This window comes from Fonsecaea multimorphosa, assembly GCF_000836435.1.
Source record: "Fonsecaea multimorphosa CBS 102226 unplaced genomic scaffold supercont1.3, whole genome shotgun sequence".
Lineage (NCBI taxonomy): Eukaryota > Fungi > Ascomycota > Eurotiomycetes > Chaetothyriales > Herpotrichiellaceae > Fonsecaea > Fonsecaea multimorphosa.
The window spans coordinates 383719-402354 of record NW_015971637.1 but is presented as its reverse complement, the minus strand read 5'-3'; the positions used below and the strand labels follow the sequence as shown (position 1 = coordinate 402354).

Below are 18636 nucleotides of genomic sequence, written 5' to 3'. Positions count from 1 at the left end.
GAGCAGCGGGGAACTGGGTGGGTGGTGCTGGCGGACGTCGGTGGTTGCCTGGCAACGATGCTATGTGTGGTTTGTGTGGTTGTGGGGCTGCAAAAATATCGGAGCCACGGAACAAGCACGGAACAATACGAGGCATCGCGTCGCAGTTCGCAGTCCACGTCCTTACCACTAGACACCAGCCACGGGTGTCCCGCATGCTCTACGAGGTACGATGGTTCGGACACTCTAACAGCCTCTTCGCTATGGTTACAGCCAACATTGTTTTTCTATATGCGATATCCTCGTCGCTTGCTTGAGCATTGACTCGTGCTCCCTCACGCGATCCTACCCATTGATACCGCCCATTCACCTTCATCCGCATTTAAATTCACCCATTACCTCCAATCCCCCAGTACCACGAAGCACGCACAATGGAGCCGTGGCTAGACTCGCTGTCTGAAGACTGGAAGTCTGAACACCGCTCATCCTCGCCCGCGCCTTCTCTCTCAAGCAACCCTCAGCACGGTAGTGTCGCGCTGGGCCGCTCCCAAAGCCGCATTCCGCACCTCGCCAACAACATCCGCAAAGACTCCTCCGCCGGAAGCTTTCTGAGACACAGATCAACTCGCGGACAAGCTCGACAGAGCAGCAAATCCATCCTACGCGAACGAAGTGCCTCCAGTCTCAACTTGCCTGCTGTCTCGGGCTCACAGAAACACTCAAGCCTGCCGCGCCGAACGTCAAGTGCTTTCTCAGAGTCTCAGAACTCGGTCCAACATCATTCCGTCCGCGAGAAGCCCTCCTTAGCAGAAACGCCGGAATGGAAGAGACGGCTTGTCGCAGGGGAAGATGTCAACAGCGACGGCTTCGACCTCTTCTCGCCTTCAAAACTAGAGGGCGTTTTCAAACAGCCAAATTCGTCTCAATTACAAAGCGACAGAGTCGAACAGCCCGAAAGTAGCTCGGTCCGGAAGCCTTTCAACCTGCCCGCCACCAATCCTTTCCCCGAACAATATTCCAGCTATCGAATCAATAAAAGTCGGCTGAATCTTGAGATCCTGGAAGAGGTCAATGAGGAAGAAGAGGTGGACCAACAAAACTTGTCTGCACTGTCGTCGGATATTGTCAGGACTGGCTCTCTTCGAGGCCTAGTGAAACAGCGAGTCCAGTCTCTCGAGCGCGTGGGGAGAAGTCGGTCGACGCCATCGTCACCAAGTGGCTACGATGCGCAAGATCCACGATGGAGGACAATCAGTGGCCAAGAGGAATTGCGAAACGAGTTCATCTCCCCGGTCACAGTCTCGAAACAAAACTCGATCCGCGATACAGTGCTACGGACAGATATCGATATACAAGCATTGAGAAGCAAGTTGCAAAGCGCTGCTTCAGAGGAGGAAGATCGGCCAGGCTCGAGCTTGAGCGACAGTCGTATCAGCTATATGGGAAAGAAGGATTCGGAAGAGCATTTCAAGGACGAACCACTACCTGATCTGACCTCTCAATCTTTGCCCGACGACTTGTCTATGGGTACTCAAGATTTCGTTACACATGGAGGCTTCATAAATTCGCGACGGGGCGGCCGTTCGAATGAAGCTTCGTTCCTCCGCAAAAGCCTGAGCCTCAGCCAAGAGCCTTCACAAATCGAACCAGGTTCGCGAGCCGATGTACACTTTTACAGCTCACCACCTCCACATTCCCGGCTCTCCAACGATGCTATCGACCACAGCAGACTCAGCGCAAGTGCCCCAACCACACCTCAAGATACGAGTGTGGTTCATCATACAGACACCCACCTCCGGCCCGCCTCTTCTGGAAGCCCCTTGAAGTTGTTCGGGAACCGAGACACGTACACGAACAATAAATTGATGCGCATTTTGAGCCATTTCGAGGAGCCCGATAGTTCTTGCGAGAAACTGGCCGAGCCCGCGTTGACAGAAGCACAAGAAACCGAGTTTCGAATGAGCCAATTCGGGCAGGGTGACCTTGATGGGTTTGGCTTTGAGCAAAACGTCCGCAGGCCTTCGCCGGTCGAGCCAGTAATAGTGAACCCGGAAGATAGGATCTTCAAAACTCTTTTGTCAGAGTCGTCCGACATTTCTGAATCAGCCCGTGATGCTGCCGCAACAAGAGCAGCACACGAACCCGCCCAAGGGCGCACACAACGGGAAGAGATCATCAGCCACACTGAAAATGATAGAACAACCAAACGACGCAAGACGCTTGTCCAAGACCAAGTATTGCCATTGGACCATCAAGTTGAAGTCAAGGTCGCCGAGCCTGGAGAAGCAACCACATATGCTGGGAAGAAGAGAAAGGATGCCCGGCCTGGCGATGAAGGCGTCGAGGCGGATCCAGACGTTCTTGCTTCGCGAGATCTGCTGAGACCAAAATCGGCGCGAAGGTCTTCTTCCGTCAGTCGCGCCACGGTGGTACCAGATGTTGAGGTTATCGACCAAGATCTGGAACCGCAAGGGGCCAGTGAGGATCTCACTGAAGCTTTGGCCGCAGAGTTGGCCACATTCGCACAGGAGGCAGCTCAAGTAAACAACGATTCGCGCAAACCATCGCTCGCCACCAAGGACTACATGGAGGAAGCCAACAAAGTCATGCAATTCATTCGATCCCGAGGAAAGCCGAAGCCTGTTGCCGCTCTGCCAAACATTACTGAGCCGACTGACGTGTCAGAGCTGAATCCAGATGCTATCCTGGATCTGGATATTGACGCAGACTCTACTAAGGACGATTTTTCTCGACCGCCATCCCGAGAGCATGTGCCACGGCCCGTCCAAGACCGTCGTCACGCACGCCATGACTCTAGGACAGCGAGCTATTTGCGCAAATATCGCGACGAAGACGATATGGACGCTCTGGGCAGCACTTCGGTGTTTGGCACCCTTGCACGGGTGAATGAAGCCGTCACTTTTGAAGCAGCCGCACCCACAACTCCAGAGGAGTTGCAGGAGAGCAATCCTCCCAACATGCGTATTCTGAATGTCGCCGATACTATGAGAAAACGAAAGTATTCCAGTTCCACGATCGAGGGCCAGCAGGATTTCACGCAGGATCATCTAGCTCACACTCAACAAACCTGTCACAGCTCCAGTCAGCAGTCCTTCCCAACACGGTCGTCCGCATCCGGTCACAAAGGTGTCATTACTTCTGGTACTGTATCGATACCCGACCGCGTTGGTACCATGACGTTTGATCATGACAAGAAGGTCTGGGTGAAGAAGCTGTCTACAAACGACGGCTCGAGACAGATAGGCCGACAAGACCGGCAAACCATGACCGAAGACGACCCTTTTGAAGATATCCCTGACTTGAGCATTGATGAACAACGAGAATTGCAGTCCGGTACGAGGCATGCCACAACTTCAGCGGACCAAAAAGAAGCGGTGTTTGGTGCCAACATCTCTGATGCTAGAGGCGTCTCTCATCCTTCCCCGCAGCTTCTCCCAGACCCGGACGCCAACCCCAAAAGCGAGCAACCTCATCACAGATTGGCAGTCGAGGATGATATTGAGGAAATTGACCGAAGCTCCCTTCGTTCCAAGGCTTCAGCGCACGAAGCAAAACTCCACAATGGCGTCCCTTCCAAGCCTCCTAGCCAGCTCAAAGACGATCGCAAAGCTCGAGCAGTAACCATCGCTTTTTCGTCCCCCATCGTGTCGGCTGTGAACTACACAAATCTGTCTGAGGACGACTTTGACAACCTCCCGCGCGAAGAAGACCTTCCTCTTGATGACTCGGCAATTGACCTTGTCGTCGAGCAACGTGAGCAAGACTTGCCGCAAACAAGTATCCTGCCTCTGTCCACAGACTCCTTCAAGAAAAGAAGTCAAGTGCGATTGCTCAGTCAGGAACGGGCAGTCACCTTCCAGCCTCGGACGATATCGCCAATTGTGGAGGACGATGAAGAACGTTTCGAGCCCCAGATGAGCCTCGTCCACGTGCAACACTCGCACATGGTAACTCCTGCACCACCAAAGACCATCGCAAAACTACAAAAGACAGGAAACAAAGCGTCAAGCATTCTGTGTCTGACTCCGCTGTCTGACTTCTCCCTACATCAAGTTGACAAGGCGAAGGATCCTGACCAGAGCTATGTTGACGAAAGAAAACATCCGAACGCGCTGCGGCAAGCTCATGGCTCGCTAGCGTTGGTTGTGGACGAGCTCATCAAGGCCATAACCGATGCGGCACCTGACGAACTATTCTGGGATCAGCTTCGCCGAATGACATTTGCTCCAGCCAGTGTGTCCTCAGTTCACGGTCTGAAAGATTACTGTCCAAGCTTGGAAGAGCTGAATATGTCCGGAAACAAGGTATCCCAGCTGGGTGGCTTGCCGCCTACCTTGCGGATTCTTGATATCCAGGAGAACCTGGTTAATGACCTGACTTCGTGGAGTCATCTCCGTAATCTTCAGTACCTCAATGTGTCTGGAAATCGGTTAGAAAGCTTGGAAGGCTTCAGTTCCCTGGTTCATCTGCGGAGACTGGACGCCAGTAACAATCAGATTTCAAGTATTGATGGAATCCTGGATCTGGATGGCCTGCTCGAACTTAAGCTAAGCGACAATGACTTGACGAGAGTTGATTTTGAAGGCTGTGATCTGAAACGACTGAAGACATTGGACCTCAGCCACAACCAATTGGAGGTCATGGGGAACATTCAGTGCCTTCCTGTCCTTGAAGAGCTTGATGTATCTCACAATGCTCTGCAGAACTTCCTGACAATATGTGACGATACGCCCATTCCAATACGGAAGCTGCGGATCGCCCACAATGAACTAGAGTCGATTGGCCTGAAGCATATGCCAGCTCTTCGACATCTGGACCTGGACAATAACAAGATCAAGGACATTCAGGGCCTACAGTCGGCATATCACTTGGAGTTTTTGTCTCTCAGAGAACAGAAAGAACAATCGGACATTGTTGATCTGGTTCTATCTTCATCGAACGAATGCAGACATATCCGTCTATCGTCAAACTTCGTGGTGAACGGGACGTTGAAACTTCCAACATCGCCTCAGAACAACCTCCGCGAATTGGAGATCGCTGCCTGTGGCATTTCGGAGCTCCCTGAAAGATTTGGGCTATTCTTTCCCAATTGTCGACATCTGAACGCGAATTTCAACGCCATCAAGGAGGTAGACCCATTACGAAAGATGGTGCATCTCGACACCTTGCTCCTGGCGAAGAACCGTGTCAAGAGGCTGAGACGAACTTGCCTAGTCATGTCTAGGCTTCCGTCGCTGAAGCGAATTGATCTGCGCGAAAATCCTTTGACTGTGGGATTCTACAGTCCTGCATCGGCTCAAGTGGCCGATGCGGACTTGGCACGATACTACCTGCCTGATCGATCGGAGGCAGACGACATTTCTTGGCTGAAAGTGCTTGATGAAGCGACGGGTCTCAAACGACGCATGATTGAGTTGATGCTAGCGGAGCACTGCAAGGATCTGGTTCAACTTGACGGACTCGGCTTTTCTCGTGAGCGGTTGAGGTCAGAGGACGAGACATGGGATAAATTGACAGGCCGAGGAGTGCTTGTAAAGCCGACCACAATGGCTGCTGAAGAAGCCGGTGGTACAGAGAGTCATGGACAGGATGTGGACGATGGTGGACAAGGTCGGCAGTCTGAAATGTCCATTGCCAATGATGGGGATGTATTTAATGGTTGATGAATGTACAACAGCTTTTTCGGTCTTGGGGTTTGATGGGTTACAGGGCCTGGGGTTTCAAAAGTCGCTTGCTTCGGGTTCTTTTGGACATCCTGCGGGGGCATTGGCATGTTCTGCTGCTTGTTGAACAAGTGTTGGAGAAGCACACGACACGCTCGGCTTTGTGTTGGTATGTATCAGTGCACGAATAATGAATCCATTAATGGATGCGATGAAGCTTTGACCTCTTTCAGGGGCCCGTGTGCATTCCCGGCGGAACCCCGGCCACCTCCTGGATCTTGTCAGCCTTGCCTCGACTCGCGTGTGCCAGCCTCGTCTGCCGAGCACTTGCGCTGGCATTCCTAAAGGTGTTTTCTAGACGACGCACAGACTCAGCCGCCAGCCTTGTGCATTCAATGTGCATAGGCACCTCCCAGCCCGAGGATGAAGACGGTGTAAGTCGCTGGACATGCTGTTCCCCTGAGGGTACATATAGAACCACGATGGCAAAATACGGAACACTTGCCCTTTCTCTCAGACATTGATCTTTCGATTTCAACGACTCTATTTATTTCGCACTGGGACTCCCTTATTTTCCCATGATATACCACCAAGTCATGATCCAGCCCTTTTACATCCCTCTTCTCTTTTTCACACGTGTATGTGTATATGCGTCCCCGATAGCACAACCACTGCCCCAGGCTGTGACGGCGGCGATATGTCCATCACAACCGCCGCCGCCGGGATGTACGGGCACATTTCCCGGCGTGTTTGGGATCGCGTTGATGAATATCTCCTTGCCTGCTTCTGCTTCGGTGTCAGCTTCGGAGGCAAGTGGTGCTGGCAGACGGCGTGGGAGACGGCAAGAGACACCGGCTGCAATTGTCACGATGGGGGCTGTCTCGCAGATTGGGGATGGTCAGGTCCAAGGTGGAATGCACACGGCAGCTATTACGGTGGCGGCACCTCTGGCACCTGTGTCTCAGATTGGAGATGGGCAGATTCAGGGTCCTGTTGTGACTGTTGTGCCTGATATTGCCATGGCGGCGGCACCCACGACAGCAACCTTGGCCACGCCAACTTCAAATGTCCCTATTCCTTTCCCTCCACAAGGGACAAACCCTGGGGCGACACCGAGTAAGCCACCGACTGTGCTGGAGCAAGCTTGCGGCATCTCGACTCGACCGATCCTCAGCTCGACCTTACTAAAACCATCGTCGGCGTCGGCGTCTTCCCTGCAACCCAGCTCCTGCACCTCCGGCTTCCTCAACATCAGCACCCCCTCCCCAGCTGCCACCACCACGTCCTCATCTCCCCCGTCGCAGTCCCCAATGTCGTCCTTAGTGTCATGTCTCACGAACTCGACCCTCCAGCTCCATCTGACCAACAACAACCTCTATGACGCTTTCAATCGGACTGGCTATATCGCGTCCAACTACCAATTCCAGTTTGATGGCCCGCCGCAGTCTGGAGCCCTTGTGACGAGTGGGTGGAGCATTTGTCCTCTCGGCAGTAACAACACCACGACCTCCACGACTTCGAGTTCCAGTGCCAGTGCCAATGCCGTTCAGGGTGCTGGAGACACGCTTGCCCTCGGGGGAAACACCACGTTCTGGCAATGCCTCAGCGGCGACTTCTACAACCTCTACACGGAGAACTGGGCCGCTCAGTGTAGTCCGGTGCAGCTGAGGATTGTTAATTTGATAGACTGTGGTCAGTGAGGGATGATGAGGACACCGAAGTCAGACACGAAGGAAACGAAATGTGGCGGGTAATGATGTTTCTGGATCGTGAATGAATGAAAAGGCGTTATGATAGATCGATAGATTGTATGGGGTTTTTGTGAGCTACTACTAATAATGAATGATATGAATGATTGCCTCGAAGCTCCTGGTGACAACTTCCCTCGTACTTCGCGGCGGATGGACTACCTACAAGTTACAAGATCTTCTGCTTCGACAAATGCTTCTCGCCCATACTTTCGTCTGGGATACTGGTCCCCGCCCGCCGTTGTGTTTGAAGTGATCAGTGTCTTGATGTATCACGAGGTCAGTTGTTTCCTTGATCCTTGCGCCTCACCTCAGCCCATGAATGAATCCTGGCCCAGCATCCATCCTCCAGAGATAGAACGGCATAAAAGCCCAATGGCTATGGCGCAGAGGCAGCTTGGGCTTTATTCCAAAACCACCAAGGAAGAGACGTATAACAAGAAGAGTAAGTTTCCCAACGAGCCCGCTGATTGGATTTCAACCACTCATACTGATGCTTCTATCTACATCACTCCAGCACGCTGCGCACCCCCCACAGATCCTTGAGGTCGTTCTTGTTCCATTCCCAGTTGACCTTTTGGAACTTTTGCTCGAGGACGTCGCGGTTCTGGGCCAGCTTGACCTTAAGGTCGTCCCAGTCGACCTTGACGAGGCGGCCGGTGCGCTTGAGCACCTCGCCGTTGACCAGGACGGTGTCGACGTCGGCTGGCGTGGCGTGCGTGACCAGCGCAGCCGAGTAGTCGACGCTACCGACCATTGAGGGCGAGTCGGTGCGCACTAGCACAATGTCGGCGAACTTGCCCACCTCCAAACTTCCGATCTTGTCCTCCATGTGAATCGCCGCCGCGCCCCCCAGTGTCGCCATATACAACACGTCGTCGGTGTGCGCGGGCACCAGGTCCGGGAGCTTGCCGCGCGCGTGGAAGGAAGCGTTGGCCCGCATTCGCTCCTGCTGCAGCGCCAGCCGCATCGCGAAGAACAGGTCCCCCGAGCAGATGGCGGGCGAGTCGATGCCCAGCCCAACGCGACACCCTGCAGCCCGGTAGAAGTCGAACGCCGACGGGATCCCGTGTGACATGGCCATCTCCGACTCGGGCGTGGTGACGATGCCAATTTGCCGCGCCCGCACGAACTCGATGTCCGCCGTAGACGGCTCGCACGTGTGCGAAAACGTCGTGTGCGCCGGCACCGGCATGGCCTTGTCCCGCAGGAATGCCAGCGAGGGGAGGTTGTATCGCGGCACGTCGTGGAACGTCACGGGGATGTCCTTGTCGCGCGTGAAGGTCAGGATCTCGCGTGCCTCGGCCTCGGGGATCCAGTGAATCGTGTCGAAGCCCAGCCCCAGCGTCAGCCGGCCGTCGTTGCCCGGCCCGCCCAGCGGATGCTGGCTCCACAGCGTCTTGAACAGCTCGATCTGCTTTGCGTGGTGCACCGTCATGTCCGGCAGCGTCATGGGGTTGAGCGACATTGGGATCGCGAATGGGGACGCGCAGTACACGCTCCGGATCCCGGACTCGATGGTAGCCCGGATGCAGCGCTTCGCGTGGTCCGGCGTCACCACCACGTGCGAGTGGTCCATGACAGTCGTCACGCCGCAGAAGATAGCCTCGCTCGCCCCCGACAGTTGCGAGAGGTACATGTCCTCGGGGCCTAGGAACGCCATCCGCCCTTGCAGCAGATGCGCGCAGTACTCGAGCAGGGTGTGATTGCTGACCGTGGACCGGAGCTGGGACTGGAAGACATGTCGATGGCCGTCGATGAACCCGGGAGTCACGATACAGCCGGTAGCATCTATGACCTGGATGGACGCATCGCTGGCGTTGACCTCGAGGTTCGGCCCAACCTTAGTGATCAAATTGCCTTCGACGAGGATGTCGTGCTGAGGGAACGACGATTTCCGCCCCTGGTCCCAGATCAGGACTCGACCGTTCTTGATCAGATATCCTGGCATTGTATTGTTCTGCACAGTTGGGCTCGGAAAAATAGAAGGGTTTCAAGCAGGTGATAAAGGGGGAGTGGAATGGATCAAGGACAAACGGCCATGGCCCTTCTTTTCGAAGAACACCGTACGTGTATGATGCGGCCATCGAAACTCTTTAAATGGGGCGATCCAGAGCCATCCCTCCATCCTCTCTCGACATCAGGGGGGGCCTCTCCACATTGTCCATAGCAAGCAATCTTTTACCAAGACCTCCTGCTCGGTCATTTCAAGCCGATGACTCGGTACACCGGGCAGCCTGTAGGCGGACGGAGCCAGGGCGGACCAAAAAGAAAGATGGACCGGTAATAGTACCGACGAGCCGAGCCAAAAAATATGCGGGAGTCCAAATACACACACGGGGAATTACAATCGACCACCCCGGACCCCATACCGACGGATGTATGGTTGGACCGCGAAGCTAGCCTACCTTGAAGTAAGGTCATATAACTACATATTACTATGCTCCATTGTACGGGGTGGGGCCGTTGGTTTTTCCTGATGCGGCGATACATCAGGGACTGTGCCGCCACCGCCGCCGACGACGACTACAGGATATCGATCAACTTTGTTCTTGATGAGATGCTTGGGATGATTGGTGCCCCTGGACATGTCTATGAGAGACTAAGCGACTTGAATATTGTGAACATCAGAATCGCTTTCTATGAGGTGGGTAGGTAGGCGGTGGGTGGACTGGGGACCAAGCAGCAATATTTACAGGGTATTCGGTCCCGGATTGGACGCTCAGCTCTACTACTACAGACTCACTGGAGCTAGCCTCATCCTCCTCGAACCATAACATAATAAGTTGGATCGATACGGTCCCGGCCCCAAAAGTACAACGGGTTAAGACACGACCACAACCAAGCACAACTGATTGCGAGGTTGCACGAGCACGGTAGGCGAATCACAAGATTGGAAAAAGGGCTCGAACCATGACTCGACTCGATTCGACCCAAGTCCCCCTCAATCTTCCTTTTCTTGTAACGATCCCGTCCTCCGCCGCGTGTTCGTATCCACCATACCACCCGCATGGAGTGCGAACCGGAGCGTACGAGCCCCAGCCCGCCAGGGCCCAAATTTGTCATCCAGACGCGCAGCATTTCCGCCTGTCGTAGTCTGCGTGTTTCGCGTTGCGTGACGCGTTTGCCAATTGAAAACAGGGGCTTTGGTCTGGAGGGGTGGGGGAGGGGGAACATGGATAACGCTCCGAAAGAGAGCAGGGGAAACGGGGGGGAAAATGTGACGCCGTCGCGCATCTCGGGGTGGATGGATAAAATTATTACCTCCCCTTGGGCAGTATCTGCCGAAAGCTACCGCGGGTTGAATGACAGGCAGTCAATCAGTCAGTCACTCAATCTGTCATTCATTTGTGGATTGATGGATGGATGGGTGTATGGATTATTAACCCCCATGGGGTCTCCCGTTTCTGGAGAGCGAAAAGAAGTATACTCCGTAGTGACTCGATTCTGGTGAAAAATCGGTCCGAAGGGGGAGAGAGGGAACCAGATCCGCCGAGGCTGTGCCAGAAAAGGGGGGGCGCTTGAGGTACCTATTCATTAATTAGACCGAGCACATTCCGCATTCCCACGCATTCTCCAGGTAACGTTGTCGGCAATTGATGCGTGCTGCGTGCTGCTTGCGTCTTGCGTCTTGTGTTTGCCAGACATGGCGTTTCATTCGGCGGACAAGGAGGGGTTGAGGGGAAACAGGGGAAGAGCGAGGCCAGGCAGAGAGAGAGCTGGAGCTTAAATACCACATAACTATATGGATGGCCATACATACACAGCTGTGCTGTCCCTCTCAGATACGCACGATTGTATATCTTAGCATTTCAATCACTCTCCCCTCTCTTATACCTGTTGCCTTATTTCACCTAAAAAGAACAATGCTCGTCCTCATCATTGGCATCACAGGCAACGTCGGCTCCAAACTAATCCACCCTCTTATACAACATGGAGCCCAAGTGCGCGGCCTAGCACGGCACAAATCCAAACTCGCGCCAGAGAAGGTGGAAGCGTTGGAGAGTTTCCACGAAATGGAGGCGTGGTACGATGTGCCGGCCATCAAGAAGGCCCTAAAAGGTGTTGACGCCGTGATTTGCGCGTATGGACCGGTGCCGGAGTTGGTGCTGGATGCACAATTGTTGTTAGTCAGGTTGATGGAGGAGGAAGGCATTACGGTACCCAAACCACGCAAATCTGAAAAGGCGATATATATATGCTGACTTGTATTCGCGGTCGGGCAGCGCTTCGTGCCATCGGCGTGGAACCTAGACTGGTCGATCCTTTCGTGGGGCGACATCGTCTACTACGACCTCTTCCTGGCCTTTCAGCGCCAACTCGCCATGTCCTCCCGCATCAAGCCCATGTACATCTTCATCGGCTTCTTCGCTGAAACGTTCTTCTCCCTTGCGGGACATGGCGTATTTAACCCGAGCACACATGGCGTTTGGGACTCCGGTTCCGTGGCTGCTGGAGAAGCAGCTCCAAGAGCAGAGTTCTGGGGTACAGGTGACGAAAAGTGGCAGATCACCACGGAACAGGACACGGCGGACTTCACCGCGCGTTTGATCACTGACAGATCAAAAGAAGATGGCGGGGTGTATAGGTATTGTAGTTGGGAGTACTCCATCAAAGAAATCGCGGAGATTTATGAGAAGGAAAGGGGCGTGGGTGTGAAGTTGGAACGGTTGGGGAGCTTGGAGGATCTAATGGTTACGGCGCAGAAGAGTCAGCGGGAGTTGGGTCTTGGGAGATTTTGGGAGTGGATGGGCTATACTTACCAGATCCACCAACTGGGCGGTAAGATGATGATGAAGACATTGGATGACGGGCTGTATCTGGATCTCAAGAGGACGAAATTGGAGGATTTCTTGAGAGAGCATCAGGAGATATAGCATGAACCAATCGATTCATTTCGTACGGCGTGGCGTTTTTCGTTTGGAAAAGATGGTGGCTTCCAAATTTACGGGCATCCAATGCCCGATCTGATGCTCGAGGCTCTACTCTGAAAAGCGATCCTCCGGAGAGGCTCTTTCCTGTTTTTATCAAGAAGACGTATTATGTCTGAGGGCAACCACTCGGAAACAGGTCGGCGAGATCGTTGCCCCAAAAGTCCCAGTTGTCCCCGCAGAAATCATACATAAAGGCTTGAAGTTCACTCCTCTCGGTGGGTTTGTCGGCCGAAACTGTGGTGGTGTCGAACGGTATTTGACTTGCGCAGGGCTGGGTCTGGGTGTAGTCGACGTCATTTGGCATTAGCATGGTGGTCCCGAGACCAGCTTTGGTCGCGGCAGAGGTGCTATCCCTCCCCTTTGCAGCACCACCATTCAGGTCATTCAAAGAACTTGTGCCGAGGCCGCTGCTGGCAAAATCAGCCTCGCCGAGACGTCCAAGAGCATCTGGGCCACCAGCACTGCCTTGAGAATCGGCCAATCGCGCACCAAGCTCGCCGAGCCGTGAAGCCAGGGTGTCGATGTTTTTCAACATCAATTCAGACGTCTTCCAGAATTTGTGGCTGTGGTCCAGGGTGAGCCTCAGAAGGTCGAAGTTGGACTGTGCCAGCTCGCGTTCGGCCTCATCCTGGGCAAAGGCCTTTTTGAACAACTGAGTGGCCGCGCAAATCCAAAAAGTGCATGCGAGGAGCGGATGGCCGTATCTAATGTGGTTGGGCGACGCGTTTCGGACCACGCGCATGATCTCCTCGGCAGCCCCGAGATATCTCTCCCAGGCAGACTGATCGTCCGAGAAGCCCAGGATCGCTCGAAGTTTCTGGGTCACCGAAGGCTCACTGAGCGACAGATACTCGACAAGCTTCTTGCCTCTGAGAACCGAGGGACCGGTGTTTCTGATGCAGTAGTGATGCAGGATCATCAGTCTGCCCAGATGGGTCATGGCATGGATGAGTTGTTTGTCACAGTCCTCCTTGGCTGTGGGCTTGCTGTATGAGTCGCCAGAGATGGAGAACGACAAGTAGTCGCCTTGATATGCAAGCTCCTTCGGCAGCATGGTTTTGTTGTACAAAATAAAGTCGTCCAGAACCGCGAGTCTCCGCTCATCCACGGGATTGCCAGACGGCGTATCTAGCAAAGGGGATACATCCCGCCCGGGTAGTCCGCGATCGCAATGCGAGGTTGGATTGGCCGTGGTATGTGCATCGCGAACTAGTGAGTTGATGACAATAAACCAAGCATTCCCATTGGAGTTTGCACATTCGCGGAGCTTTCGAGTTCGATGAAGAGGATCAGGGTCCAGGAAACAGCTTGGTTGATAGTGTCCTTCGAACCAAGATCTTTCAGTCACTGGGAGGAGAACAGCATGTTCTCCATCGTGTATGCACGCCGGGCGTCTACGAACAGTCGAAGCGAAGACGTCAAGCTCCCATAGCAGCCACCAGGCCCTTCGTTGTTCTTCTTTGCGCGACCACGACTCTGTCAAGGCCTTTTGCTCCTGGAGAGACTTTCCTTGCAGCGATGAGTCTGTCAAATGCAGCTCTATCTCGTGTGCGACGCGGACGCAGGTGCCAAGGGATCTCCACGCTCTTCCTCTCCCACTGACAACCATCTCGTAGAACGTTATAAGAATGAGAGCTTGAAGGAGCGCGAGTGGTGGCTTGCCATCACCGCACTTGTCCAGCTGCTCATTTGTAAGTGCGCAAGCCAGCTTGTAGAAATGATCCGGCGTATGTGTGATATCCGGATGTCGTGAGTTGAGTGAGAGGCTCGGACTTGGCTGATCTTCCACATAACGTGCAGCGATAGCACATACTGCAGCAAGAAGAGCCGAAGATGTGCCCTGCTGGATCTTATTATAGACCATCGCATCGAATGTTGGTCTGTGAAAGAGAGACAAATAGGTCACTTTTTCAAAGTACGTCCTTGTTCTGCATGTTCTCATCAGCGCGGCTCTCGCTTAACTTATTGCAGTGATTCTTACAGTGTAAACAGCATTTCTTTTGAAACGCCAAGAGTTCGGCAGACATGGCTGGTATTGTCTTGTGAAGGCCACGCATACGCCGCCAGAGACTCGCTCGGGATCGCATTGTCACATTCTGTGAGCGGCGAAATGCTGTATGATTGATCCTCGTGGAAATGATGGAATACCCAGGATTGTGCCGTCGTGGACTCCGGGCTCGAAGCATCCGAGGCTGTGCTGGTATTATCTCGGTACAGGGCTAATTTTTGTCTCTGACGTCCTTTGTTCCTTCGAATGCTGTTGCCATCTTCTGCCTCCCTGATGTCCTGCTGATGGTGGTCAGGCAAACGATCTTCCAAACGCCAACAAATGCGTTTTCGGTGCTTGGATGAGTGCGACCCTGTAAGCAGCACGGCATGAGCGAGGTCAAGATCATATCGGTGCTGTCCAGAGGTGGACACCTTCATACCTAGTTTGGGTCCTGGCTTGTGTTGGACCTCTGGATAGCAGCATGGCATGGCATACTTTGTGCAGACACGACAAGCAGGAAGGGATTTATCACTATGCAGAGCAGTCAACGCCTGCAACTTCTGCGACCGACAGGAAGCGACGGGAGAATAACTGTGACGAGTACAGGTAGGACAGACCACTTGACCTTGCGCCTGCATCAAGATTAGCATCTGCCAGCAAAACAGGCAGAAAGGCACTCAACCTTCTGCATGAATAACATGCTAATGCTGATTGATTTTCCGCAGTTAATCTGGTCCCTTTTCCCAAAGTCCAGCTCTCCGAACGGGACGATGTATGTCTCGTCGATTGAGATTCAACCGGATCTGTCAGATCTGACATGTCGTTGTCAAAACAACCACAGAGAGAGGTAGGTAGAAACGGTGCGTGCTGAGGATTCATACATAAGGTACCCATGGCTGACGAGTGCCTTGTGATATGGAAGAAGCTTGTAAGATGAAGATGTGGCAGATGTGAGATGTGGAGAGAATTGCATAACATGCAGTGGGAGACAGAGACACCCAATAGGGGTGGAAATTCCCAATCAGGAAATACACCGAAGATGCAGCGAGGAGCTCGTGTTGTGGGCTTCTGGGGAACGCTTGACGGACCATGGAGCCGCAGAAGTCACCATTCACCCTATGGGATCCCAAGCAGCCCGAGTCATCCCGGAGGACGTGGGCTAGAACCATTGTCGTGTGCCAAAAGGGACCGTACTTGGCCTGTGCTGGTAAGAACATTCCACATTTTTGCCTCCTAGAAACTCCGGCTAACTACCTAGGTACGGTAAGGGGAGGAATGTGTGTGCAATATTAGATCTCGACAAAGATAATCCATCGCCCCTGTAAGACGAACCTTGGCCTTTAAGCTGTGGCAGCCCATTGGTTCCTGAAGTTGTTGAGCCCAGCCATCAGCCCAAAGAAGCCAACCAACCCAGTATTCATGCCTGGAATGCCCTCGGGGTACAGGCTGTAGTGAACAGCGACAGGCATCCAATATGCCGCGACCATAAACTCATTCCACCACTTGCGATCATAATCTTCCCTCTCCTTGGCCGACTTGCTGCCCCTTTTTTCCTTTTCAATCTCAGCCTCGCGCCACAGGCGGAGGAAGTCACTGGCCACTCCAATGCACCACGCACGACAGCTCCATGCAACCCACTTGGCCACCCCTCCTCGCTTTTCGATAAATGACACAGGTACGACGCCTTTGCCGGCCAAGTGGTAGACGTTTTCCAGCGCCTGGAAACCGATATAGCCGGCGCATTGCAGTAGCGCAACTCGGTGGAGGGCTGGGTCCATATCTGCCGAGGCCTTCTTGGACAAGAGCGTCTTCATCCAGATGTATAAGGGCAGCAGTCCCGTCAAGCGGAGCGAGGTACGCGTATCAGACACAAGAGCTCCCAACGGTGTGAGGAACGAGGTAGGAGCGGATGGAGCTAGAGCCCCGACAGGCAGTTTCGAAGGTGTGCGACCAATGAGGCGCGAGATGTATGCAATAACAGCAGCGCGGGTAGGAGCTTTTGAGTGAAGGTATGCAGCCAGATATATGGCATAATTGAGAGTTGAGAGCGCGGCACCGAGGCCTGCGGTGGTCTTGATCAACCTGTGTTCGGCGCGTTAGCGGAGGTGTCCTCGACTCCATTGTTCCTGTACGCTGCATACTTGCTGATGCGCAGAATGATCTCATCGGCCTTGGAGATGGTAGTTTTGACTTCTTTGGGCACCTTGTTCAAAGCTGGGTGTTGCGAAGGCTTGATGGGTTCAACGTCGCCCTTGACTTCAACAGGGTCCTGGGGGACGACGCTGGGGTCGGGGTTTGCCGCCACGCTGCTAGACATGTTTGCGATCCACGGGAAAGAGTCTGGGCAGAAGGGAAAGGGGGTTGTTGTCAGTATAAAACGATGGTACAAGAGTGCTAGCTCAACCAAAAGTAATCATGCGAGACCCGCGGTCTTACGGCCGGATCTGTGGCTCGTATTGGTGACTACTATGAAAGGACAAGTGAGGAAATGCGTCAGAGTCAGACTGCAGCAGTAGAGCAGGAGTTTTTCGAGGTGATGGAGAACCTTCAAGTCATTGAAGTAATCATAATTACGAGGTATGATTTCCCCATCCAACATCTCCTCCTCGTCAAATCGGTCCCCGGTCCCTTTCAACCGAGGCTTGGGGACGGCACCCACGGGTCGCTTTCGGCTAGATCCATTATTCTAGGCACGTGATTTAAAACTGTCACGTGAATACTTGAGGAGCTTTTCACGTGATACGACCGGCCGCCCCCGCTGCAAATCGCTGGAGTCCGTAAATACGTCATCCGTACGAGGTATGTCGTACTCAGCCTCTGACAGCCTTGCACAGCCTCGCCCTAACGTGACTCCAAGACTGCGCCTGGGAGCCTTCAAGCTCTCACCACCCACCGCAGGCAACTTCATTTCTTCTGCAAAAGTTGAAAACTTTTCTTCCAAGGCTTTCGCTATATCTTTGCGATTCTCCTTCCTGGCTGTCTTTTGTCGATGCCAATAATCATTTCGAAACGACAAACAACCTTCACCATGACATGTGGTGATATCTTCTTGGCTTTGATAGCCGTGCTCTTCCCCCCAATCGCAGGTATGTCGCCATCCACATGTGTTCACCTATGGTGATCTTTTTACTAACATTCTGGATCACTGTAGTCTGGATCAAGTCCGGCATCTGCTCCGTTGACTCCCTGATCAACATCCTCCTCTGCATGCTCGGCTACCTCCCTGGTCTTCTGCACGCATGGTATATCATTGCCCGCAACCCCGAGCGAGACTATGACTATGAGGTTATCCCCGATTCCGAGCGAGGAGGTCAGGGCGGTCGAGTGACATACTACTACATCCGCCATGAAACCGTGCCGCGGCGAGACTATGGGACTCAAGCTCAGTCGCACAACCGGCCTGCCCCTCCACCTCCCGCTGGCCAGGGCAGCAATAGGCCGGCGCCGCCACCGCCTTCAGATCCCTCACCCCAAGGAGGTGAGCCTGCTGGACCAAGCGTGGGGGCCGGAAGCGACGAGCCTGGAGCGCCGCCCAGCTATTCGGAAGTCGTGAAGGGCGATCACAAGATCCAGAGTCAAGATTAAGAAAGCGCCGGTCCGACTATACGAGCTGGGTGCGGAGGCTATTGTACCAAAGTCCGAAGGGAGTTTCAAGTTCGTGTTGTACTTTTATGGGTGAAGGCGCAGGTGATAAGGTGGCGATGGACGAGTCCTGAACGTGGAGTAACGGAGAATTGGTGCAGTGGGAGGGGTGGCCCCTTACGGTAGGGACTTTATGAACTAATGGCCAATTGCTGGCTCATGCAAATTTCCATGTCGATCCCTGCTCGGGCTAGATAGAGCGCTAGTAAATGTCAGAAACTACGAAAATACATTCATGCAGCAGACGCTACTGATCGACCCCTCGCTTTTCACACATTCCAAGTTCCCATGTGAAGGTGAACGGCGGGAGTCTGACCGCATCGGGATCGCGTGCATGCTTGCTGCCTCGAAGCAAAAACGGTGATTTCACTTCCAGACTCACAGTATCCAGGTTCAAAATGATTAGCTGTCTTCGCAAATGGCGGGATGGTGCTGTCCTTTGTGCCTTTTAAGGCCTGTTCAGACTGATGCCAGAGGAAGTGATACTCAATACGGTATAGCTTCCGGTTATTATAGCCGTCGAGTTACTTCACAACTTCAACGAGGACTTCGACGCCAATATCCGTTGAGCTAGCCGACTTACTCAGGAGCTCGTTTGTTTTTGACCCTTTGGAATCGATCCAGCACATGTTGCAGGACCGACTTGCAAGAAACCCTGC

At 53.5% G+C, this 18636-nt stretch overlaps 7 protein-coding genes across 7 annotated transcripts; 4 read left to right on the top strand and 3 right to left on the bottom strand.

Moving 5' to 3' along the window:
- Nucleotides 1–410: 410 nt before the first annotated feature.
- Z520_01928 (uncharacterized protein) lies at nt 411–5663 on the top strand (the record flags this gene model as incomplete). Its single annotated transcript, XM_016772442.1, has 1 exon — nt 411–5663. One exon carries the CDS (start codon nt 411–413, stop codon nt 5661–5663), a length of 5253 nt encoding a protein of 1750 aa, XP_016635912.1.
- An 869-nt stretch (nt 5664–6532) lies between these two features.
- Nucleotides 6533–7363, top strand: Z520_01927 (uncharacterized protein; the record flags this gene model as incomplete). Its single annotated transcript, XM_016772441.1, has 1 exon — nt 6533–7363. One exon carries the CDS (start codon nt 6533–6535, stop codon nt 7361–7363), a length of 831 nt encoding a protein of 276 aa, XP_016635911.1.
- Nucleotides 7364–7919: 556 nt separating this feature from the next.
- Nucleotides 7920–9362, bottom strand: Z520_01926 (uncharacterized protein; the record flags this gene model as incomplete). Its single annotated transcript, XM_016772440.1, has 1 exon — nt 7920–9362. The coding sequence occupies one exon, from the start codon at nt 9360–9362 to the stop codon at nt 7920–7922; it is 1443 nt and encodes a 480-aa protein (XP_016635910.1).
- Nucleotides 9363–11277: 1915 nt separating this feature from the next.
- Z520_01925 (uncharacterized protein) lies at nt 11278–12288 on the top strand (the record flags this gene model as incomplete). The annotated part of the gene is made up of 2 exons (XM_016772439.1): nt 11278–11571; nt 11638–12288. 2 exons carry the CDS (start codon nt 11278–11280, stop codon nt 12286–12288), a joined length of 945 nt encoding a protein of 314 aa, XP_016635909.1.
- Nucleotides 12289–12451: 163 nt separating this feature from the next.
- Nucleotides 12452–14823, bottom strand: Z520_01924 (uncharacterized protein; the record flags this gene model as incomplete). Its single annotated transcript, XM_016772438.1, has 2 exons — nt 12452–14273; nt 14327–14823. The coding sequence occupies 2 exons, from the start codon at nt 14821–14823 to the stop codon at nt 12452–12454; spliced, it is 2319 nt and encodes a 772-aa protein (XP_016635908.1).
- Nucleotides 14824–15675: 852 nt separating this feature from the next.
- Nucleotides 15676–16652, bottom strand: Z520_01923 (uncharacterized protein; the record flags this gene model as incomplete). Its single annotated transcript, XM_016772437.1, has 2 exons — nt 15676–16417; nt 16477–16652. The coding sequence occupies 2 exons, from the start codon at nt 16650–16652 to the stop codon at nt 15676–15678; spliced, it is 918 nt and encodes a 305-aa protein (XP_016635907.1).
- Nucleotides 16653–17363: 711 nt separating this feature from the next.
- Nucleotides 17364–17920, top strand: Z520_01922 (uncharacterized protein; the record flags this gene model as incomplete). The annotated part of the gene is made up of 2 exons (XM_016772436.1): nt 17364–17421; nt 17487–17920. 2 exons carry the CDS (start codon nt 17364–17366, stop codon nt 17918–17920), a joined length of 492 nt encoding a protein of 163 aa, XP_016635906.1.
- Nucleotides 17921–18636: the final 716 nt, after the last annotated feature.